The sequence below is a fragment of the Mirounga angustirostris genome, unplaced genomic scaffold (assembly GCF_029215605.1).
Source record: "Mirounga angustirostris isolate CCGP_5_RB_7025 unplaced genomic scaffold, mMirAng1.0.hap1 SCAF_8, whole genome shotgun sequence".
Classification (NCBI taxonomy): Eukaryota; Metazoa; Chordata; class Mammalia; order Carnivora; family Phocidae; genus Mirounga; species Mirounga angustirostris.
Window position 1 is genome coordinate 61130066 of NW_026991716.1, and position 25368 is coordinate 61155433.

Consider the following 25368-nt stretch of genomic DNA (forward strand, 5'->3'; position numbering starts at 1 on the left):
TTAGCTCAGAAAGAGCAGTTTGAAAAATAGCTGGGGTATATATGAAGGAGATTTATTGACTAATCTTAGAACATGTGTTGGAGAAGCAGAGATCTTCAGGAGATTTCTTTGGGGAAAAAAGTGATGGCAGGCACCATTTCTCTTCCCATTCCCCCAGCCTAGATAGCCTGACACTTGCAGGAACCAGGACTAACTCCTTCGATCTTGCTACCTCCTCAGGCCCCACACCTGTTCCTCGGCAGACTGCCCCCATCCAACCTATCTGCCTGAGCATGCACCCCTTCAAAGCAAATCCTACCCACCAAACCCTGTAAGGTAACCCCAGCAAGGACCAGTACCACTTCAAAGTGATTCCTGCCCTGGGGAGGGGAGGAGATAACCCTACACAGCAGCGTGTCCACAGTTCCAGTTGCCCAGACTCTTAGCTGGCTGCACAGGGAGCAAGCCATGCCCTTCAGTGCATCTGGATCTGTGGCATTCCCTGCCCTTTGGTGTACCCACACCAGAGAGGCTAACTGCAGACAAGCAGGCTGACTGCTGGCCCCATTTACTAACAAACCCATGGTGGCCTCAGCCCTCAAGACAGCTTAAGAAATAAACCCTGACCAGTGTGCCCACAGCAGGCAAAGCAGGTCATCGTAGCCTGCTGGGATGAAGACAAGAGCAGCTCATCCAAAGCAGTAAGGTGCACACAGCCCATACGAGGAACATCACTGAGGCTCCTCTTTCTGGTGACCAGGGGGATTGAGCTACAGGTGCCACAAGACCTCTTCTACACAGGCCACTCCTTTAAAGACCAGGCAATCTAACTTACATAATACATAGAAACAAGCACAGACAGCTAGACAAAATGAGACAGAAGAATAAATGAAAAATAATGAAAACCTGAAAAAAAAAAAAAGACAAAAATCACAGTAAAAGAGCTAAACTAAACAAAGGTTAGCAAAGTGCCTGATAAAGAATTGAAACCAATGGTCATAAAGATACTTGCTGAACTCGAGAAAAGTGAATGACCTTAGAGAGAACTTCAACAAAGAGAAAATATTTTTTCGAAAAAATAACAGGGCTAAAGAATTCATTAACTGAAACGAAAAACAGAGAATCAACAGTAGATCAGACGATGCAGAATGGGCCAGCGATCTGGAAGACAGGATAATGGAAAGCAATGAAGCTGAACAGCAAAAAAATAAAAATTAAAAAAATTAAAATGAGGCCATGTTAAAGGAATTCATATCAAGTGTAGTAAAATTTGTGTTGTAAAGATCCCAGAAAGAGAAGAGAGAAGGGGACAGAAAACTAATTTGATGAAATAATGGCTGAAAACATCCCTAACCTAGGGAAAGAAACAGATATCCAGGCCCAGGAATCACAGAGTCCCTAACAAGATAAATCCAAAAAGGCCTACATTAAGATAATAATTAAAATGGCAAAAAGTAATGATAAAGAGAGAACTATAAAGGCAGCAAGAGAAAACTTACATACGAGGGAATCCACACAGGGCTATCTATCAGCTGATTTTTCTGCAGAAACTTTGCAGGCCAGAAAGGAAAAAACCTACACCAAGAATAATCTACACAGCAAAGCCATTATTCAGAATAGAAGTAGAGATAAAGACAAACCACAGTTAAGGGAGTTCATCACCACTAAACTACCCTTACAAGAAATGTTAAGAGAAACTCTACAGGTAGAAATAAAGGCAATAGAAGAAAATTATGAAAGGAAAAAATTTCACAGGTAAAACCAAACAAATAGAAGGAGTAAGGTAATCAATTTTAAAGGAAGTATAGAGGTTAAAACACAAAAGGAGTAAAATTGGCTACATCTACAAAAATTAGTTGAGGGATACACAAAATTAAAAGATGTAAAATACGACATCATATACATAAAACGTTAAAGGGGGAATTAAAAAATTAAGTGTTTTTGGAATGTGTTCTAACTTAAGTGACCATCAATGCATCAATGTAATATACACTGCTATACACATAAGATGTTATGTAAGAACCCAATGGTAACCATAAGTCAAAAACCTGTAACAGATACACAAAAAATAAAGAGAAAAGAATCCAAGCATAACACCAAAAAAGCCATCAAATGATAGGAGGAGAGCAAGAGAATAAGAAAGGATCAGAGAACTACAAAAATAATCAGAAAACAGTTAACAAAATAGCAAAATGTGCATACCTATCAATAATTTAAATATAAATGGACTAAATACATCAAAGACACAAGGTGACTGAATAGATTAAAAAAAACAGAAACAAGATCCATCTATATGCTGCCTATAAGAAACTCATTTTAGACCTAAAGACACATACAAACTGAAAGTGAAGGGATGGAAAAACATATATCATGCAAATAGAAATTAAAAAGCCAAGGTAGCAATACATATATTGACAAAATAGACTTTAAAACACAGACTATAGTAAGAGACAAAGAAGGGCAACACATAATAAAGGGATTAATCCAGTAAGAAGATATATCAATTGTAAGTATCTATGCACCCAACATAAGAGCACCCAAATACATAAAGCAAATATAAACAGACATAAAGGGAGAAATGTACGGTAATACAATATGGAACTTGAACACCCCACTTACATTAATCTGTAGATCATTCACACAGAGAATTAATAAGAAACAAGTGACTCCGAACAACACACCAGACTGGATGGACTTAACAGATACATACAGAACATCCTATCCAAAAAGCGCAGAATACACATTCTTTTCAAGTGCACATGTAACATTCTCCAGAACAGATCACAGGTTAGGCCACAAAAAATGTCTCAAATTAAAAAAGATTAAAATCACATCAAGCATTGCTCCAATCACAATAATATGAAACTAGAAATCAATTATAAGAAAAAAACTTGGAAAAAACCACAACACATGGAGACTAAACAACATGCCACTAAGTGAATGGGTCAACAACAAAACCAAAGAGGAAATACTAAACAAAGCCCAAAGTCAGTAGAAGGAAAGAAATAATAAAGATTAGAATAGAAATAAATGAAAGAGAAAAGATCAATGAAGCCAAGAACTGCTTTCTGAAAAGATAAAATTGATAAAACTTGAGCAAGACATCAAGAAAAAAAAGAGCACGAACTCACATAAGGACAAAATGAGAAAGAAATACCAATACCACAGAAACACAAAGGATTATAAGAGATTATGAAAAACTATATGCCAACAAATTGGACAACTTAGAAGACACTAATAAATTTTTTAGAAACATACAATCTACCAAAACTGACTCAGGAAAAAATAAAAAATTTGAACAGACCGATTACTAGTCATGAAATTGAACTGGTACTCAAAAGCTCCCAACAAACAAAAGTCAAGGACTAGAGGGATTCACAGGTGAATTCTATCAAACATTTAAAGAAAAGTTAATACCTATCCTTCTCAAACTTCTCAAACTATTCCAAAAAACAGACGAAGGAAAACTTCCAAATTCATTCTACAAGGACAGCATTACCCTGAAAATAAAAACCGGACAAAGACATTACAAAAAAAGAAAACTACAGGCCAATATTCCCTGATGAACACAGATGCAAAAATCCTCAACAAAATATTAGCAAGCCAAAATCAACAATATGTTAAAAAAATCATTCACCACAATCAAGTGGGATTTATTCCAGGGATGCAAGGCTGGTTCACTATTCACAAATCAATCAGTGTAATATATCATATTAACAAGAGTAAGGATAAAAAACATATGGTCTCATCAGTAGATGCAGAAAATGCAACCAGCAAAATTCAACATCCCTTCATGATAAAAACTCCCAACAAAGTGGGTTTAGATAATGAAGGACATATACAACAAACCCACAGGTAACATAATACTTCATGAGGAAAACTGAAAGCTTTTCCTCTAGGAACAGGTATAAGACAAGGATGTCCAATTTTATTCAACATAATACTGGAAATCCTACCTGCAGCAATCAGACAAGAAATAAAAGGCATCCAAATTGATAAGGAAGAAGTAAAATTGTCTCTATTTGCAAATGACATGAAACTACCTATAGGAAACCTGAAAGACTCCACCAAAAAAGTGTTAGAACTGGTAAATGAATTCAGTAAAGTTGCAGAATATGTTTCACTATACAAAACTAATATACAGAAATCTGTTGCATTTCTATACATTAATAATGAAACAGAAGAAAGAGAAGAAACAATTCCATTTCAACTGCGTCAAAAAGAATAAGATACCTAGGACTATTTTAAGCCAAGAAGGTGAAAAACTTACACCCTGAAAACTATAAGATGTTGAAAGAAAATGAAGATGACACAAACAGATGGAAATCTATTCCATGCTCATGGACAAGAAAAATGAGCATCATTAAAACATTCATACTTATTTATGAATCTACATATTTAGCAATCTACATATTTAATGCAATCCCTATCAAAATACCAATAGCATTTTTCACAGAACTAGAATAATCCTAAAATTTGTATGGAAACCACAAAAGACCCCCAAACAGCCAAGGCAATCTTAAGAAAAAAGAACAAGACAGGAGGTATCACAATCCCCGATTTCAAACTATACTACAAAGCACTAGTAATCAAAACAGGTTGCTACTGACACAGACACATAGATCAATAGAATGGAGCCCCCAAATAAACCCAAAATTCATTTGGAATCTCAAGGGACCCCAAATAGCCCAAACAATCTTGAAAAAGAACAAAGTTGAAGGACCCACACTTCCTGATTTAAACACTTACTATAAAGCAACAACAATTAAAACCATGCTACTAAGACAGACATGTATACTAATGGAATAGAGAGCCCAGAAATAAAGCCTCACATATATATTCAAATCATTTTTGACAAATGTGCCAAGATTATTCAATGAGGAAAGGACAGTCTTTTCAACAAATGGTGCTGGGGAAAACTAGATATGCACATGCAAAATGAAGTTAAATCCCTAACACTATGTACAAAAATTAACTCAAAATAGATCAACATTAATTACCTAAACATAAAAGCTAAAATTATGCAACTATTAGATGAAAACAGGGGAAAAGAACGAATTTGGTGACAATTTCTTGGATAAGACACTAAATGCACAGGCAGCAAAAACTAATTAAACTCCCTCAAAATTTAAAACTTTAGGGCATCAAAGGACACTATCAACAAAATAAAAAGGCAACCCTCAGGATGGGAAAAGATATTTGCAAATCACATATCTGATACAGGATTAATATACACAATATATGAAGAACTCCTAAAACTCAACAGAAAACAAAAACCAACCGAATTTTTAAAAATGGGCAAAGGACATGAATAGATATTTCTCCAAAAACTACATGGTCCATAAGCACATGGAAAGATGGTCAAATCACTAATCATTAGGAAAACACACAACTCAAAACCACAAGGAGATACCACTTCATGCCCATCCGGATGGCTATTATAAAAACAAAACACAAACAGAAAATAACAAGTATTGGCTATGATGTAGAGCAAGTCAAATCTGTGTGTCTTCTGTTAATGGGAATGTAAAATGGTGCCACTGTTACCTAAAATAGTATGCGAGTTCCTCAAAAAATTAAACATAAAATTATCCTATGACCCAGCAGTTCCACTTTCATTATATACACATAGAAGAACTGAAAGGAGAAACCTGACCAGATAGCCATACAACAATGTTCACAGTAGCACTCACAATAGCTCCCCTCAAAAAGAATAAGGCATGAAATCTTGATACAATGCAGATGAACTTTGAGGATCTTATGCTAAGTGAAATAAGCCAGACATAAAAGGACAAATATTCCTTCTACCTTACAGAAGTTATCTAGAATGGTCCAATTCAGACAGAAAGTAGACTACAGTTTACCAGGGAGGGGCAAATAGGGAGTTATTATTAAATGGGCACAGAGTTTCAGTCTGGAATAATGTACAAGTTCTGGAGATGGATGAAGGCAGTGGTTGCACAACAAAGTGAATGTATGTATGTATGTATGTATGTATGCCACTGAACTGTACACTTTATAGTGGTTAAAATGGTAAATTTTATGTATATTTTCCCCACAATAAAAAATTACAGAAATATTCAATTTTTGCTTCTCTCCCATTGCTCTTCACATCTACAGAAAAGAGATATAATAAGAAAAAGAATAGGCACTTACTTTTAAATATCACTGGATTTACAAGAGCCAACCAAATGAACACCTAGATTTGAAACTCTAGGACAATCAACTGATTTTCAGAGGAAACCCAGCGTTGTTGTAAAAACCTTATTATTGTCCACAGAAACCACAAGCATCGTCAACCCAACTTGTTAACATTTCCGTTTTTTAAATCCTTAAACAGTGAAATCGACCTGAAGACTGACAGAACTTTACAACTAAAGGGAAAGAAGAGGCCACACTGAAGGTGGGAAGTTCAGAGACATGGTTTAGGGAGAAATGGATTACAGGTGGTACAGACAGGAGGGAGCTGTGGTCATGGAAAAGGGTGAGAGAGAGAGCACGCAGGGGAATGCACAAGGAGATCACTTCCCCAAAACCACTGGCTTGGAAAATGAGAGAGGCTGAATTTTGTGAGTTCCTGCAACACATGGTGCTTAAAGCCTGGAGTTTTAAAGGTCAGCCAGCTTGGCCAAGACAAAGCAACAAAGCCCACAGGGCACTGCACTGCTCTCAGAGAGAAGGCCGGCAAACTACCTGGGGGCACATGGTGTGGAAACAGCCATCTGAAGAATGCCTGGAGCACAGAGTGGGGAGATTATTCCCTCTTCTCAGAACGTGTCCCTGAGAGGCAGCATTCATGGAGATGCCTCTCTGGGAACAAAGGAGCTGGCTGGCACCATTTCCCTCCCCTGCCCCTCAGCATAAACACAGAGCCACCTGTGGGAAGCAGCACAGCACAGACACTGGCTGCCTAACTTGCTTACACCGAGCCCCAGCCCCCAGTACTCTGGTGGGACTGCCCTTCTCAGACAAGTTTACCTCAGTGCCAGCACGGCAGGCCCCGCCCCCAGAAGACCAGCACAAACCCAGGCCCGCACTGAGTCTCCCAACCAGAGAGTTCTGCACAGCCTCCACAGTCCTTGTGGAAGTGGTGTCAGGTTTCATTTCAGAAGCAGACCAGAGCACACCTACTTAAACTCACCACATTCAGGCCAGGGACCAAACACTGCCCAAAGCAGGCAAGGAGAGGCAAGTTAGGAATGGCCTGAAGGACAGAGCAGCCAAAACACAATAGCAGAGCACATGCAACACACACCAGAGACACTCCTTCAAGTGCCAGGCCCTGGGCACTACATGACCTCTTCTTCACAAGGCCATACCTTCAGGAGCAGGAGACATAACTGGCTTTTCTAACACACAGAAGAAGGCAGAGACTTGGACAAAATGCCAAGACAGAGGAATTTATCCCAAATGAAAGAACAAGATAAAGCCATGCCCAGAGATTTAAGAGAAACAGATATAAGTAACATGCCTGTGGAGAATTTAAAGCAATTATCATAAGCATACTTAATGGGCTTGAGAAAAGAAGACATTAGTGAGACCCTTACCACAGAGATGAAAGAGTTAAAAAAGAATCAGATGAAGAATGCAATAAAGGAGACTGGAGATAGGCTTGAAACAATGAACAGCAGGCTGAAAGAAGCAAAGGAACAAATTAGTGACCCAGAAGACAAAATAATGGGAAATAATGAAGCTGAACAAAAGAAAGAATTATGCAACATGAGAATAGACTTAGGGAACTCAGTGATTCCATCAAATGTAATAACATTAATATGATAGGAATCCCAAAAGAAGAGAGAGAAAGAGGGCAGAAAATTTATTCAAGAAATAAGAGCAGAAAACACACCTAATCTGGGAAAGGAAACAGACATCCAGAGCCAGGAGGCAGAGAAGTCCCATCAATACCACCAAGACAAGCTGTAATTGAATTTGCAAAATACAGTGATTAAAATTTAAAAAATCTTAAAAGCAGGAAGACAAAAGAAGTCCTTAACTGACAAGGGAAAACCCATACAGCTAGCTGGAGATTTCTCAACAGAAACTTGGCAGGCCAGAAGAGTGTGGCATGATATATTCAACGTGCTGAATGGGAAAAAATCTGCAGCTAAGAATACTCTGTCAGCAAGGTTATCATTCAGAATAGAAGGTGAAATAATGAGTTTCCCAGATAAACAAAAACTATAGGAGTTTGTGACCTAAACTATCCCTGCAAGAAATATTAAACGGGACTTTGAGTGCAAAAGGAAAATGACAAAGAAAGGATAGGAGAAAAATCTCCAGAAACAACAAGATGAGTAATAAAATCAGCAGTAAATACACAGCTATCAATAATTACTCTGAATGTAAATGGACTAAATGCTCCAATCAAAAGACAAGGGGGATGTCAGAATGGATTAAAAAAAACAAAACACCAAGATCCATCTATACGCTCCCTACAAGAGACTCATTTTAGACCTAAAGACACCTGCAGATTGAAAGTGAGGGGGTGGAGAAACATTTATCCTGCAAATTATGTCAAAAGAAAGTCAGTAGCAATACTTATATTGGACAAACTAGATTTTAAAATAAAGAATGTAAGAAGAGACAAAAGAGTATTACATAATCATAAAGTGGACAATCCAACAAGATATGATTATAAATATTTATGCCCCCAACATGGGAACACCTAAATATATAAAATAGTTAATAGCAAACATAAAGGAACTAATTGATAACACAACAACAGTAAGGGACTTTAACACCCCACTTAAGTCAAAGGACAGGTCATCTAAACAGAAAATCAAGGATACAATGGCTTTGAATGACACACTGGACCAAATGGACTTAACAGATTCAGAACATCCATCCTAAAACAGCAGAATACATGTTCTTTTCAAGTGCACATGGAACATTCTCCAGAAGAAATCACGTATTAGTTCACAAATCAGGCCTCAACAAATATAAAAAGACTGAAATCATATCTTGCACCTTTTCTGACCACAATGCTATGACACTAGAAATCAACCACAAGAAAAAATTTGGAAAGACCACAAATACATGGAGGTGAAACATGCTACTAAACAATGAATGATTCAACCAGGAAATCAAAGAAGAAATTAAAAAAAAAATATATGTGGGAACAAATGAAAACGAAAACACAATAGCCTAAAACCTTTGGGATGCATCAAAGGCAGTCCTAAGAGGGAAGTATTAGCAATACAGGCCTACCTCAAGAAGTGAGAAAAATCTCAAATAACATTACCTTACACTTAAAGGAGATAAAAAAAAAAAAAAAGAACAAAGCCTAAAGCCAGCAGAAAGAAGAAAATAAGATTAAAGCAGAAATAAATGATATAGATACTACAAAAGCAAGAGACCAATGAAACCAGTAGCTGGTTCTTTGAAAAAAGTAATAAAACTGATAAACCTCCAGATACACTTATCAAAAAGAAAAGAGAAAAAAAAAGAAATAAAATCACAAATGAGGAGAAATAACACCACAGAATACAATATGAGAGAACATTACGAAAACCTATGCCAACAAATTGGACAACCTGGAAGAAATGGATAAATTCCCAGAAGCATATAACCTACCAAAACTGAAACAGGAAGACAGAAAACTTGAACAGACCAAAAACCAGCAAAGAAATTGTATCAGTAATTTAAAAACCCCAACAATCAAAAGTCCAGGGCCAGATGGCTTCACAGGTGAATTCTACCAAACATCTAAAGAAGAGTTAATACCGATTCTTCTCAAACTCTTTCAAAAAATAAAAAAGGAAGCAAAACTTCCAAATCCATCCTATGAGGCTAGTATTACCCGGATACCAAAACCAGATAAAGACTCCACTAAAAAAGAGAACTACAGGCCAGTATCCCTAATGAACATGGATGCAAAAACTCTCAATAAAATACTAGCAGACCAAATCCAGCAATGCATTAAAAAAATCATTAACGATGATCAACTGGGATTTATTTCTGGGTTGCAAGGGTGGTTCAACACTCATAAATTGATCAATGTGATACACAACATTAATAAAAAAAAATGGTAAGAACTATATGATCCTTTTAATAGATGCTGAAAAAGCATTTGACAAAGTAATACATCCGTTCATGATAAAAACCCTCAACAAAGTAGGTTAGAGGGAACATGACTTCAACATAATAAAGGCCATATATGAAAAACCTACAGCTAATATTATCCTCAATGGGAAAAAACTAACAGCTTTTCTCTATGGTCAAGAACAAATAGATATGTCCAATCTCACCACTGTTATTTAACACAGTAGTGGAAGTTCAAGCTACAGCCATCAGAAAACAAAAAGAAATAAAAAGCATCCAAATCAGCAAGGAAGAGGTCAAACTTCCACTATTTGCAGATGACATGATACTCTATATAGAAAACTCAAAAGACTCCACCAAAAAATTGCTAGAACTGGTAAATTCAGTAAAGTCACAGGATACAAATCAATATACAGGAATCAGTTGCATTTCTATACACTAATAATGAAACAGCAGAAAGAGAAATTAAGGAATCAATCCCATTTACAATTACACCAAAAACCATAAGATACCTAGGAGTAAACCTAACCAAAGAGGTAAAAGACCTATACTCTGAAAACTATAAAACAGTGATGAAAGAAAAAGGAGATGACACAAAAAAATGCAAAGACATACCATGCTCATGGATTGGAATAACAATTACTAAAATGTCTATACTACCTAAAGCAATCTACACATTTAGTGCAATCCCTATTAAAATACCAACATCTTTCACAGAGCTAGAACAAACAATCCTAAAATTTGTATGGAAACAGAAAGGACTCCAAATAGCCAAAGGAACCTTGAAAAAGAAAAGCAAAGCTGGAGGCATCACAATTCCAGACTTCCAGTTATATTACAAAGTTGTAGTGATCAAGACAGTATGGTACCGGCACAAAAACAGACACATAGATCAATGGAACAAGATAGAAAACCCAGAAATGAATCCAGAACTATGTGGTCAACTAATCTCTGACAAAGCTGTAAAGAATATGCAATGGGAAAAAGACAGTCCCTTCAATAAATAATGTGAAAACTGGACAGCAACATGCAAAAGAATGAAACTAGACCACTTTCTTACACCAAACACAAAAATAAATTCAAAATGGATGAAAGACCTAAATGTGAGACCTGAAACCATAAAAATCCTAGAAGAGAACACTGTGCATCAGAAGAGAACACAGAAGAGAACCTCTTTGACATCGATAGCAACTTCTATTCTAGATATGTCTTCTGAGGCAAGGGAAACAAAAGCAAAAATAAACTATTGGAACTACATGAAAATAAAAAGCTTCTGCCCAGCGAAGGAAACAATCAACAAAACTAAAAGGCAATCTCTGGAATGGACAAGATATTTGCAAATGACATATCTGATAAAGAGTATCCAAGATATATAAAGAACTGCTAAAACTCAATACCCAAAAATGAATAATCCAATTAAAAATGGGTAGAAGACATGGGTAGGTATGTTTCCAAAGATGACATACTGATGCCCAACAGACATATGAGAAAATGCTCACCATCACTGGTCATCAGGGAAATACAGATCAAAACTACAATGAGATACCACCTCACCCCTGTCAGAATGGCTAAAAACAACACAGGAAACAACAGATGCCAGCAAGGATGCGGAGAAAGGGGGACCCTCCTACACTGTTGGTGGGAATGCAAACTGGTGCAGCCACTCTGGAAAACAGTATGGAGGTTCCTCAAAAAGTTAAAAATAGAACTACCCTACAATCCAGCACACACACTACTGGGTATTTATCCAAAGAATACGAAAATACTAATTCAAAGGGATACATGCACCCCAATGTTTATAGCAGCATTACCTACATTAGCCTAATTACGGAAACAGCCCAAGTGTCCACTGACTGATGAATAGATAAGTAAGATGTGGTATATACATACAATGGACTATTAGCCATAAAAATGAAATCTTGCCATTTGCAACAACGTGGATGGAGCTAGAGTACAATACTAAGCGAATTTAGTCAGAGAAGACAAATACCATATGATTTCCTAATATGTGGAATTTAAGAAACAAAAGAAACGAGCAAAGGGGAAAAAAGAGAGAGGCAAACCAAGAAACAGATTCCTCACAATAGAGAGCAAACTGATGGTTACCAGAGGGGAGGTGGGTGGGTGGGGGGGGGAGGGATGGGTGACACAGGTGATGGGGATTAAGGAGGGCACCTGCTGTGACGAGCACCGGGTGATGTATGGAAGTGTTGAACCACTATATTGTACACCTGAAGCTAGTATTACACTGTATGGTAACTAACTGGAATTTAAAGAAAAACTTTAAAAAATTCCTTAAAGAGGAAAACAAGATCATAAAAGTTAAAAATCACAGAGCCTATCTTTTCAGTATGTCCAGCAGGAATGAAAGGTAAACAGTTAAATAGAACCATTCAAGGAAAATGAAAACAATTAATAGAACAGGAGTTCCAAATACCAGCTCCAATGACTGTGCATAACAGAACTTTTCTGCAAAGCAAGGCTGCAGCACCCCCAACAGAAAAAGACTACCCAGGGAGGTCTCTAGAACTTTTGCCAGTGTGAACAGATGTAGCTGAGGAACTTTCCAAAGTTATAAAAATATCCCCAAACTGTCATTTGACCTTTAAAAATGACACTGGCATTTCAATCTTGCAATGCCAAGTTTATTTAGATGATAAACAACACATCCACACATGGATCATACTTAAATTCCCATTCCCATCAGCTGACAGCAGCATCGTGAGGCCATGGAGACTGTCAGGGTTGGTACAGCCATGGTGGCTCAGGGTTTTTGGACATTCTGCCTTCTGGAGCCTTTCCACAGCTCCTGTGGCCACCAACTTCTGATAGAAGCACATGTCCAAATGGACAGGGAAGTTGCCCTATTTGCCCACTTTCCAGGTGTATCAGCTCATTTAAATGTCACAACAACTACCTACATTTGTATCAAGCCCTGTAAGGCAGCTGAATATTAGGGCTTTTCCTCATTTGTAAGATAGATAGCATAGTTCCTACCTCAGAGATACCATGAAAATTAAATAGCGTACACACCCAAACACTCGGGCAGGGCCTAGCCCACAGCAAGCCATCAGAAAACATTAGTCCAGTTCCCCTGAGGTCATGAGCACACATTCTCCAGCTCCTAATTTAGTGCTCTTTCTACCAAAACTGCAGTTTTCAGACTTAGGGTGCATGGTGTCTGAATATATATAAAGACTCTCCATGTAATATTTGAGCACACAGCTTTAAGGGAATAAATTCTCAGACCCTCAGCATTCTTACTTGCTTTCCTAAAACTCAATTCTCAGGTAGAGGGGCAGGTTCTTCTTCCCTCTGCTCTTCTCCCACGTCACAGAAAAAGGTCAACTTCTCACCCACCCTGAATCATATTAAATGCACTGTCCCACCATGGTCAAATCTCTAGGGCACTAAACAAAGGTAATTAGAAACATTGTTGTCTTTATTAAGAAAGTTAATGTCTTTAATGAATGAGTAATAAATCCCTTTGGAACACAAGAGGTTTCTAATTATTTGCTTTCAACAAAATTGAAGGCGACCTAATGTCATCAATAGATCATTAAATATTTGTTTGCTAAGAGATCACCATATGGTTTTTGCTTAGAGCTTGAGAGTTCAAAAAACTGAAGAACACCACTACAAGAAAATGCTTTCCATCTTATTTCTTTATGTAGACAAGGTTGACCTAACAAGAACAGAATTATGTTAAACCCTATCTCTTTCTGGCAATCAGTAATATTCATCAGTGAATAGATAGCAACAATAAAATGCTCCAACCATATCATTAAGAATCCAATTTCCAATAAACGTAGCTTTTATGCTTAAGAGTTAATTATCCAAGCTGGCAACATTTATGGGTTTTTTATTACAAATGAGTAACAATTTTACAAAAATGATATGTACTCATATGCATGACATTTATGTTGTTTTGATTACTTGTTTACTGCTACTAATTGTACTGTTAACTCAATCTTAAAGAATTTTTAAGACCTTAGTTTATAGCCATAGGAATTTTTTTTTTTTTTTTTTTTAAATTCTAGGGGTGGCTCAGTCATTAAGCGTCTGCCTTCAGCTCAGGTCATGATCCCAGGGTCCTGGGATCGAGCCCTGCATCGGGCTCCCTTGCTCAGCGGGAAGCCTGCTTCTCCCTCTCCCACTCCCCCTGCTTGTGTTCCCTCTCTCGCTATATCTCTCTGTCAAATAAAATCTCTAAAAAAAATTTTTAATTCTATCTATAATCATTTTTGTTATGGCAGATGTGTGTGACTAGAGGATCAATAAAGGACCTTGAACCTCAAAATATTATGCTAAGATAAAATTCTGAGAGAAAATGGAAACAGAAAAAGGAACAATATAAAATTTCCAGATGTTACTGAAAAGCCTATCAATGTTGAGTATAAAACTGTTATAGTTTTTATAATATCCACTGTATTTTTTTCATTAATAAATGTATTTATAATTCACTAAAACTTACATCCTTTGCAACTATTTTAAGTGATTTAAAAAATTTAGACATCAATTTGAAAACATCCTAGAGAGTGTATAATTTTACTAAGTTCTTTTAGGAGTTATGCGAACAGAAAATGGTGAGGATCACTGCACCAGATCCCTGGGTGTGACCACAATTCTTGTAAGAGACTGATGTGGAGGGTGCAGGGTCTATGAAGAAAGAACTGGGAGAGTACTCATAGCATTTGCAGGCAAGGAGGCAATGAGGGGACCCTGTGGGTAAACACACACACACACACACACACTCCCCACACGACCCTGTGGGTAAACACACACACACACCACACTCCAACTGCTACATTCCCAATTCTGGCAGGAAATAAGCTTCAAAAGCTTTGTAAGCTTTTTACTTATGAAAATGTAAGCAATGTTTGAATAAAGAGAAACAAGCTCAGGGTTGACTTCTCAATAACTGCCAGTCAGCTGAAGGCCAGCTCAGTGTCCCAGTTAAGGCTGGAGGGTGCTGGGCACAAGGTGAGACTGTCAAAAGGGATCCTCTCTGCCTTTTGCAACAGTAGGTGCTGGAAAGAGGAATTCTCCTGACCTTCCCATCCCTAGCAAATGACCTCAAAAATCAAGCTATTGCTTCTAGTCGTGTGCTTTAAAAATAGATTCATTGCATTCTTCCCTTTAATTTGCCCTCTCCTTTGTAACATACTATCTCTGATTCATTCATTCATGCCAGAAATAACCTATCTTGCAACATGCTCTGGGACCAAGCTGGGTCCTAGGACTGCCAAGGAGCTAAAAATCACTCCTAGGACCTGGTCTGAGCTACATATGGGCCAACTTCCTAGCTCTCACGCACACATTAATCAGCTTCAGACCTCCTAACCCACAGAAGAATCAGCCTTCCACCTCCTCTCAACCTAAAATGTCCTTTAAGATGCTTTTTACTCTCTCGCATCTTCCCAGGACTCTTTGTAGATAAGCCCTGTTTAACTCTTGTCCCTCTAATCACTCTGGTAACACCCAGTGGTGTAGTTAAGACACCCCGTTCATGTAGTTCCACTTGGGTACAGACTAATTTGGGAAAGTCAGGCACCTGCACCTCCTCCTGGCCCCCAGAAACACATCCAGATCTCAGAAACGGAGTATTTAAAGACATCTAACGAAACCGTGTGGCAGCGACTTGATACATACCTCTCAACGGGGGCAGTCACCCACAGAGGAGAACAAGGGAAACAGAACTAACACTTGTAACTTGCCAATAGGTCAGTACTTAAATAGCAGTCCGATGAGGCAGGCAGCTCTTGCCAAAATCATGCAACCACTGAGCGGTAAAGCTGCATTTGAACATGGGGCTCTTTAACTCCCAAGTTCCTACCCAAGCTCCCCACCGGCATCCAGTGTGAAGAGGCCTAACACTCAACTGGTTCACAAGCACCTTCACGTACCTCCTGCCGTCTGAACGGGCTTTGCCAGCAATGCTCTGCTACATATGCAAATATTCACAGGCCTTATCGCTCCCGCTCCCCTTTTTAGCATGAAAGCTCTTAGAATCAGCACAGGGGCCACATTTATCTTTAAGTTACTATTTACGGGGCACCTGGGTGGCTCAGTGGGTAAACAGCAGCCTTCTCACAGCTCCCTGCTCAGGGGGGAGCCTGCTTCTCCCTGTCCCTCTGCTCCTCCCCCGACTCATACTCTCTCGAGCCCTCTGACTCTCAAATAATAAAATCTTTTTTTAAATATTTTATTTATTTCAGAGAGAGAGAGCATGAGAGAGAGACAGAACAAGCCGGGGGGGGGGGGGGGCGGGTAGAGGGAGAAGCAGGCTCCCCGCTGAGCAAGGAGCCTGATGCGGGGCTCGATCCCAGGACCCTGGGATCATGACCTGAGCCAAAAGCAGACGCTTAACGACTGAGCCACCCAGGCGCCCTCAAATAATAAAATCTTAAAAAAGAATGAAGGTGAAATAAGGATGTTTTCAGACACACACACACACACACACAAAACCCAAGCATTTTTCTTAAAAAAGTCACTATTTAAAAGGCTCAATATAATCCTAGACACCTAACACAGACTTCAAAAGCGTTATCTGACCAACCATCTCTGTTCAGGGCTCCTTTCTAGGAACAGATTCCTTCTGTAAGAGAGCCCCTCAGCTTCTAATCTCCCTATAATTCATTCACTTATTCAACAAATATTTAATGAGCATTTACTACATGGCAGGCTCTGCTTTGAGCACTAAAGATACAACAATGAACAAAAGAAAATGCCTACCCTTACAGGGTTTAGATTGTAGTGGGAGAAATGGTCAACTGAAATACATATACCACATTATATAATGTGATGTTAGGCACTATAAAAGAATCCACAACAGTCTACAATACCACTTGCTTGGAACAACTAGATGAACAAATACTTATAGTTTTTCTACTAATTCACTCCCCCCACCCTTATCTAACTTCTGTTTAAAAAGTTAAAAGCCAGAGATTTGCCTGATGGGTGATCTGAAAACCAGATGGGAAACAATGAAAGCATACCTACTTGCATGGCTATGTACACACTTTCTAAAGCCACGGGTTTACACACAAAAAATGAAGACTTCTTTTCTTTATAGGACAGGCTTGGGAAGAAATGCTAACTCTTCCCCCAGAACTAAGTATCTCACTTGGCATGCAGAAGATGGGGCCGTGGCTGCCTACTCCTCCATCCCATCCCCTCTCTCGTCAAGGACATCTTTCTGTTCTCTGGATATTCACACACCCTCTGTGCTCAGGTTCTTAACTACGGCTCCCTCCCCTGCCCTGTCACCCACTAGGCCCCATCATCCTTTAGGTCTCAGCTCAGAGGTCACTTCTACAATCACTCTACATTACAACCTACAACCCCATTAGCTGTCTATGCTCTACACTCCCAGGCATCTGCATTTCTCTCAACAGGCACTGATCCTAGCACGCATATTTAGTCCAGACACTCGATCTGTGAGGACTGGGAGGCACCCTCTCTGTTCACAGCTGTATTACGCCCTGCCTTGATAAAGCACAGTGCCTAGCACACAGTAGATGCTCAATTAACATTTGTCAAGTGGAGGAGAACGCATACTAATTACATTCAAATATCTTCTCGATGTGAAGATACAATTTATAAATACCTGCCTTTCAGAATGAAGGAACGAAGGTCTTAGTTTCTGCATGTAACATACATTACTATTTAAAGTTCTCTTTCCACTGCTGGAGATTGGGGGGAAAAAAAAACAACTTTTAAGTTTTCAGTTATTTTGAAGAAAAGACCAAATGACCAAATAAGATCAGGTAGAGAACCTGATCACCCTCCTCAGCACAGACATCTCCAAGGTTTTCCTAACATGCAAAAAGACTCAACCAATGATTTATGCATTTTATTTTTAATCCAGGGAAATTCCTAAGCCCCCAAAAAATAACAGACAAGAAAATTAAGCCTTCTGTCAACAAGTGACCAGTCTGGTGCACCTCACAGTGCGGGCCTTCAGCAGCCAGCATGACCAGCACACTGGCTGGAGGTTGCTACAAGTACATCTTTGTGCTCCAGGAAGGAGCTGCCTCAGCCTCCGTGGGAGAGAGCAACCAGTGGCTGTCTGTGTCCTACATGAGCTTCAGCTCAGACTGACTTGGGCACCCAGCTCCTGCCACGCGAAATAATTCAGTACTGTCCCTGACATCCATTCTACCCCAACAATTCTTCTTCCATTCAATTCTGCCTGTCCTGAGAAGATATGTACTCAGTAGCTATAGCTGCTGATGTATATCTATCAGGTGAGGGAAAAAATTAATTTTAATGTTTTATCTTCTTGCAGAAATTATCCTTTCTTGTTCACAAGAATAGTTTTAAAAAGCACACATATTATATATACATAAAAGCAAACATTTTATATATATATAAAAGATTACCGTTTATATACTAACTTAGCAGTTTTCACCGGACTTGAAAAAAAAAATCTAAAAATCCAATGGGCTATAAATGAGATAATGTGAAATGAAATAAAATGTTCGTAAGATCAAATGATATTAGGGGAAAAAAAGGCCGAAAAGGAAAATTAGAAGTTGATATGTCCAAGAAGACAGACCTGAGTTTAAGTGTGGCAGGAGACAGCAACAATGTTAGAATATTCCTGTTGAGGGGCGCCTGGGTGGTTCAGCCAGTTAAGCATCAGACTCCTGATTTCAGCTCAGGTCGTAATCTCAGGGTTGTGAGATCAGGCCCTGCCTTGAGCTCTGGGCTCAGCGGGGAGTCTGCTTGAGATTCTCTCCCTCTGCCCCTTCCCCCACTCTCTTTTTCTAAAATAAGTAAGTCTTTTAAAAGAAATAAATACTCCTGTTGATCAACTGCTTTATTTACCACACTGACATATTTCCATCCGACTGTACATGTATCTGCCTCAGGAAGATCAAAAACGCAGGCTCTAGGGGCACCTGGGTAATGCCAGGGGCCAGTCTAGTTAAGCGTCCAACTCTTGGTTTTGACTCAGGTGGTGATCTCAGGGTCGTAAGATGGAGCCGCCAAGCTGGGCTCCAGCTCTCTGCCCCTCTGCCCCGCCCCTGGAATAAATACATCTTAAAAAAAAAAAAAGGCAGACTCTAGAACCAGAGGACTTGGGCTCCAAATTCTGTCTCTGAACAGCTGCATGACCTGTTCAAGTTACTCCCAGGCATTTCTACTCAACTATGAAATAAGGATGCCAATTATACCAGTCAGAGTAAATGACTGTATTAGATTCCTGCTGCACTTTTAAAAATCTCTGTGGTCACCAAAGTACTATGCTCAGACCTAAATATCAGCAGTAGGATGAAAGAATAGGAACAAACCAGTACCTACCTCAGGGGCTGTTGTGAGGAACAAAGAAGTTAAAACACATAAAACCCTAAGGGTGGTTCCTGGCCCATAGTGAAGTGCTCAAATGATGTCAACTGCATTCTGCCTGTATCCATGGGAAAGAGTATTTTAACATTTATTTTAAATTATGCACAAGAACTACCAGGCATGGATTATCTTCATTTATTGCTGTGAATTGGAAATCTGTTCTAAACCTACCTATTTACCTACCTACCTACGGACTGGTGTAACAAGTTTATTTGTGTTTTGGAGGAAGGACTTGAGATCCATGCAAAACTTAAATATCATGCTTCAACAGCATTGCAAATCAAGTATATAATGTGTTAACTATATGGATTGAGCAAATATTTCCTCAGACTTCAAAACGTTTGAACAGACATATCTGAACATTATTGAATTCTGTACCAAAAAAAAAAAAGCACTACTTGAATACCACCTGGAATAATTAATGAATAAGACCATTGCCTTTGGTTCTTCTATTTTGCTTTTGTAGCATGCCTTAAAAGCAATTACTATTCCATTACTGTTCACACAAGAGAAAATTTACCAGCTTGTAATTTAGAGGCAAAGGGAGGAGACAGAAGAAAATGGAGTCACCCACTATAGTTTCCAAGAAGGAGACAAGAGTCTAAATGTTTAAAAGACACACGTTCATTGCACCAAACAATAATCCAGGCATGTCTTCATGTCTATTCATGAGAAAGGATAATCAGTGAAAAGTAGGTTGGGGGACAAAGAATGATGGAAGAAGACAACAAGAAGAGGCAGTAGAGAGAATGTCTTTTAAACCCAAATTGTTATTTCTGGTCCATTAAAATCTCAAAATCCAAATGAAAACTGGTCTTCATAGAAAACTCAAAAATTAGCCCTAACCCAAGTACTATACACCCAGGGAGAACACAGAAAATCTTGAGATTTAACACTGGACAGACTAAGGAAATTGGCTGCAGTTTTAGAAAATTCTCATGTTTTATCAGCCCTACAACAGGATTATTAATATGGTTTTAGATGGGGAGAAATAAAACACAAAGGGCACATTTCAGGTAAAAGAGTCATTTTATGCTACACCTAAGAGATTCTTTTAGGTTTCTTCACTTCGAAAAGATAATTACCCTACACTAAGTAACAGTATCAAAGGTAAAAGTAAAGGTAGATCTCTGGTCTCCTTTCAAGAAACACAGGCAGAATTTACTACTTGGGGGGAAGTGCCAAACATTGTAAATCTGAATATCCTTTGGATTGTGGCTCTAACAAGCTGCATATAAAGAGGGGAGCATACTGATGCTTCAGGAAAAGAACGAGACAGAAAATTAAACCTCGACTCCTCCACCTGCTCAGCACACAAATAGCTTAACTGCACCCAACAGAAAAATCGAAACAAAGGGCCTCCTTAGTTCACTGCTTGCCAGAAAGCATCTTCAAGGTGCCCTCTCATTAACTGAGTCCTTTCACCCACCCCCCCTTAAGTGTCTCACGGCTGGCCTGTCTTCCAGTCTTTGCTCATTAAATTTAAAGTTAAAAATTTTTAAGTTTTTTCTTCTTGCTGGGAAAGGACTGTTTTGTAACCTTTCGATTCAATTGATTTCCAAAGGTGAAAGCAACTTCACCTGAAAAGCGTCAGCTTTAAACTCAGGAAACACTGGAAGGTTTTCTAGTGAAGAACAGAAGTCTCATCAATAGGGTTATTGAAAATATAACTAGATAGAGAGCCACATTTATCTGCAGTTGTGGCTTGTATTAAAGTAGCTTAAATCCTTCACAAAGAAGCTTTTCCGGGGGGGGGTTAGACAGATAGGGTGCTCGGGAAGGCAGGATTATCTGCACTACATCTGTAGGCTAAAACCCTCCGTGCCACAGGGAGAGCAGAAGGACCTGCTGGGATACTGCAAACCTAAAAAACCCTGTCCAACTCCTCCAACGGACAGTCCAGTTTCTGTGGCTACCACTCCCCCCAGAGCTTCATTTGCAAGTGGATTTGGCTGCTAAGGTAGCACTATTTTGATGCAAATATTTCCTTCCTGGCAGCACAGCTCAGTTGAGAGGGGAGGCTGAACATCAGTTAGCTGTATGGAAGAAGAAAGCAGCTCTCCAGTTACCAGGGAGGAATAATTGAACACAGATTGCCTGTTGCGCCTTTAATTTAATTTGGAGACCTTTCATCTTTTAGTTTCCTTCATTTGCAGCCAATGCTTAGCGAGCTAATTTGTACCTGGTTCATTTTCCTCCTTTTATCTTATCTACGTTAACATCAACCATGGAAATTAGAAGCACTATGAATAAAAGATGAAGCCTGACTTGGGACATTCTCTCAAGTACCGTGAATTACTTAAAAACTAATTTGTGTGTATGCACAATATGGAGGACTGAGATCAATACGCCTCGCCTCTACAGCATCCTTTATCAGCATCTTCCCTTCCCCCCAAGGAGTTGCAGTTTTTAGATGTTTTATCTAGTCCTACCTGTTCTCCAAGAGAGCAATGTCTAGACTATAATCCACATGGAATCATTAATCTTAGAACGGGTATAAGGTAGACCATCCCATTACTGCACAAATCCAAGGATCCATAAATCCCACTAACCTGACTTTTTAGAGAGTTCAATATTGCTCGCCTTACAAGGAAAAGAATGCGTTGCAAAAAGGAAAACTGAATGTATCAACATATATGCATGGTGAATAGATGCCCACTCTGTCCAAAAACACTGTGTGTGAGGGAGGATGAGAGGTGGTGGAGAAAGGGACTAGTCTTGAAATTACTGTCTGGGAGTGGCCTCTGGAAGCTACAGAATTTCAATTCCAAATGTATCATGTGTATGACGTTTTTTAAACAGTCCTTCTGTCGTATATTTTGTACCACTTGGCACCTACCTCTCCATAAAGAGTTGCACGTGCTCTTAAATTAAGTTTGATTTTTTTTCCATTACTTCCTACTGTACAAAATTTTAGTGTCTTATAAGTTTTGCATGTTTTACCCTTTATAGTTTCCTCTGGGCCACTACTATTTTTCCTCCTCACCCTCTCCTCCTTTATATTCTTTCTCTTTTTCCAATGGACCAATGAAAAAATCTACTGGGTTTTTCTCTTGCTGCTTTAATATCCCCCACCAACAAGCCTTCCTTCAGTTTGGGAAGCATCAAAGAAAGACTGGGCTCCATTGTTTACCAGCTCTCGCACTCATCTAACCCTTCACACCAATGCGCTAGAACCTGGAAATAAACCAAAAAACCACTCCCCCTTCACAGCCCATCCCCCTAAAAAGTCTATTAATAATGATGTGCATTACGTATGCCAAGACCACACATTTCTACAGGTAAGGCAACTTCCAAGTTCCGAGGCAACTTCCAAGGGTAAAAAATAATAATAATAAAAACTTTGAAGTTTAAAATTATGGTGTATTGAAATGTAAAGGTCTTTGCTTCAGAATACAAACCACCGTATCTTTGGGGGAAAGAGTATGTAAGCAGGATCAAAACTGAAGCCCAACTTAAAGAAAAATCAGATTCTCTCTCTGATCTTGGTTATAATAAAGACTACCCCCTACAATGTCAAGCTTATCTATTTCTTCTGAAGGAACATGGAAAGAAAGGCCTACATTGCAAAACGTTGAAGAAAGGATGGAAAGCAATTACTGGTCCTTTTATTCATGAAGGAGAGGATGAATAGAAAGGAAGGTGGCAACTGCCCTTAAAAAATGGATTCTCGGGGCGCCTGGGTGGCTCAGTCGTTAAGCGTCTGCCTTCGGCTCAGGTCATGATCCCAGGGTCCTGGGATCGAGCCCCGCATCGGGCTCCCTGCTCCGCGGGAAGCCTGCTTCTCCCTCTCCCACTCCCCCTGCTTGTGTTCCTGCTCTCGCTGTCTCTCTCTATGTCAAATAAATAAATCTTTAAAAAAAAAAAAAATGGATTCTCAAAAGCCACATAGGCAGAAAAAATTAAATTGAAAGTGTATAAAGTCACTCTGTCCTGAGGTTAAGAAAGCCAAACAGATATTAGGATGAAGTTGTTGGGCGTTTATGTTTACTAGACACACACGTTGTCCAATTTACTTGGCAGGGCGGGGGGTGTGATGGAGTCTCCAAAGCAGGAGGTCAAGGAATTTGGGATAAAGGAAAGCAAGTTCCACCAAGTGTCAAAGAATCCCAAGTTTTTGTTTTTTTCCCCCAGGTATCTTTGTGTATAAGGAAGAATAGTGAAAACCATGCAATCCGGACTCATCCACAGAACACACACAGACTGCAAAATACCAGCCTCAAGAAGTAAAACCTGTCCTAACCCCCTGCTGGCTCTGTGCATGAGTGGCCTTCCAAGGGAAAAGAGCCATTTAGGCGGCAGGGGACCGTGCTGCACCCAGGACCTCACAGGGAGCACCAGGATGCAATGGGCAGGTGCAAGAGTGGCCTGGCTAACTTGCCCAAGAGAGGCCTTAGAGAAAGGCTCAGAAAAAGAATGGGGCTGTCTTCCTCATAATTCGGGCGGCAGAAAGACAACCACAGGGCACAACAGTCTCAACTCATTTACCAGAGGTTTTCCTTGAAAAAGAGGCAATCTTCAGAATCAGAAAGGGCTTTTGTGGGGTGCAGGAAGAGAAAGAGGCTGGACCCACCACACACACCCTGGAGAAGTCACTGTTTTCACTCTAACCATTTCCGTGCCAGCGGGCTGTAAGAGAGAAATTTGTCTCTGGCGTGATTTCTAGTCACCATCTCCACCTTCCTCCCTGTATGGTTCTAGACTCGAGAATACACCAAGCCCGCCTGCCCAGGGAGCTGGGTCCCTCCGCGACCTGTTCCGGACAGCGTGCCTCGCCCAGCGACTCTCTCTGCCATCTGGGCTCCATCCTCAAGCCAGCCAGAGCCTCGTTCCTGGAAATAGCCTCGCGCCTCACCTGCGTTACTCCCTCGGCTCAATCTCGAGACCAGGCGGACTGCGAAGCCCCTGGTCACACACCCCCTCCCTTGAGCCACAGCGGTCCTCCCGTCCACGCTCCACCCCCAAGGCCAGCGTAAACACGCCCGGGCCAGGCGAAGCTGCGGGCTGCCCGCGAGGAGCGCTCCACCTGTAGTCCCGAATGGGAGTACGGAAGAGAGAGAACTCCCAAGTGCAGCCGCAGCCCGGCCGGCCCCGAAGCCCCTCCTGCGCGCCCCCCCTCCCAAGCTGGGGCGGCCCGGCCGCTACCTCCTGAAACAGCTCCAGACTGTAGGTGTTGTCGTCGTCGGCGAAGAAGAGCACCCCGGGCTGCGCGCGCTGATACTGGTGCCTCTGGCGCAGCCAGGCGAGACCCGCGTTACGCTGCTCCGTGGCGCGCGGCAATCCGGGCCTCTTGTAGCGCCGCGGTGTGGGCACGTGCAGGTGCGTGCTGGGCAGCCCGGCCCGCGCCAGGAAGCGGCTCACCAGCTCGCTGCGCGCCGCCGCGTCCTCCACCAGGATCCAGTGCAGCTGCGCCACCTGGCGGAAAGTGTTGGCCAGGCGGGTCAGCTCGGCTTTCTGCACCGGGCGGCTGTAGGTGGGCGTGATGGCATAGATGGTGGGCAGAGGCGGCTCGGGCCGCGGCCGTGCTTGTGGCCGCGACTCGTTGCGCTTCTGCCAGCCGCGCCCGGGGCTGCTGTCGGGGCCGCCCCTGCGGAGCGGCAGTCGGGCACCCCCGCGGCCCACCGCGTAGGGAGAAAAGTAGGGGCGCGGGGTGAGCGGGGGCGCGGGCCTGCGCGTGTCCACGTCGAGCATGATGATGACGATTAGGATCCAGGGCAGGAGGATGAAGAAGCGGCTGAACAGCACGGACTTCATGGTGCGCTCTTCGCTGGCCTCTCGGACGCCCCTAAGAGGGGCGAGATGGAGGACCCCAGCGCGCAGTTTGGACGGCGGCGGCGCCCGCACTCAGGAAGCCGCGGCGGGCGCGTTCTCCATGGGGTCTGAGGATGCTGCGGGGGCCGAGAGCCGCGGGGCTCAGGCCCCTGGCGTGGGAGATCGGCGCAGGTGCCGAGAAGCTAGGGCTACAGGGAGCGCAGGCGGGCAGACGCCGTCCCC

At 40.9% G+C, this 25368-nt stretch overlaps 1 protein-coding gene across 1 annotated transcript in view; it reads right to left on the reverse strand.

The window, feature by feature from the left end:
* Positions 1 to 25128, reverse strand: part of B3GAT2 (beta-1,3-glucuronyltransferase 2) — a 65133-nt gene extending 40005 nt beyond the window's left edge. Inside the window, exon 1 of the mRNA XM_045867071.1 lies at positions 24520 to 25128. Coding sequence (XP_045723027.1) covers positions 24520 to 25128 — 609 coding nt within the window. The remainder of the gene's footprint in view (positions 1 to 24519) is intronic.
* Between the last annotated feature and the right edge of the window lie 240 nt (positions 25129 to 25368).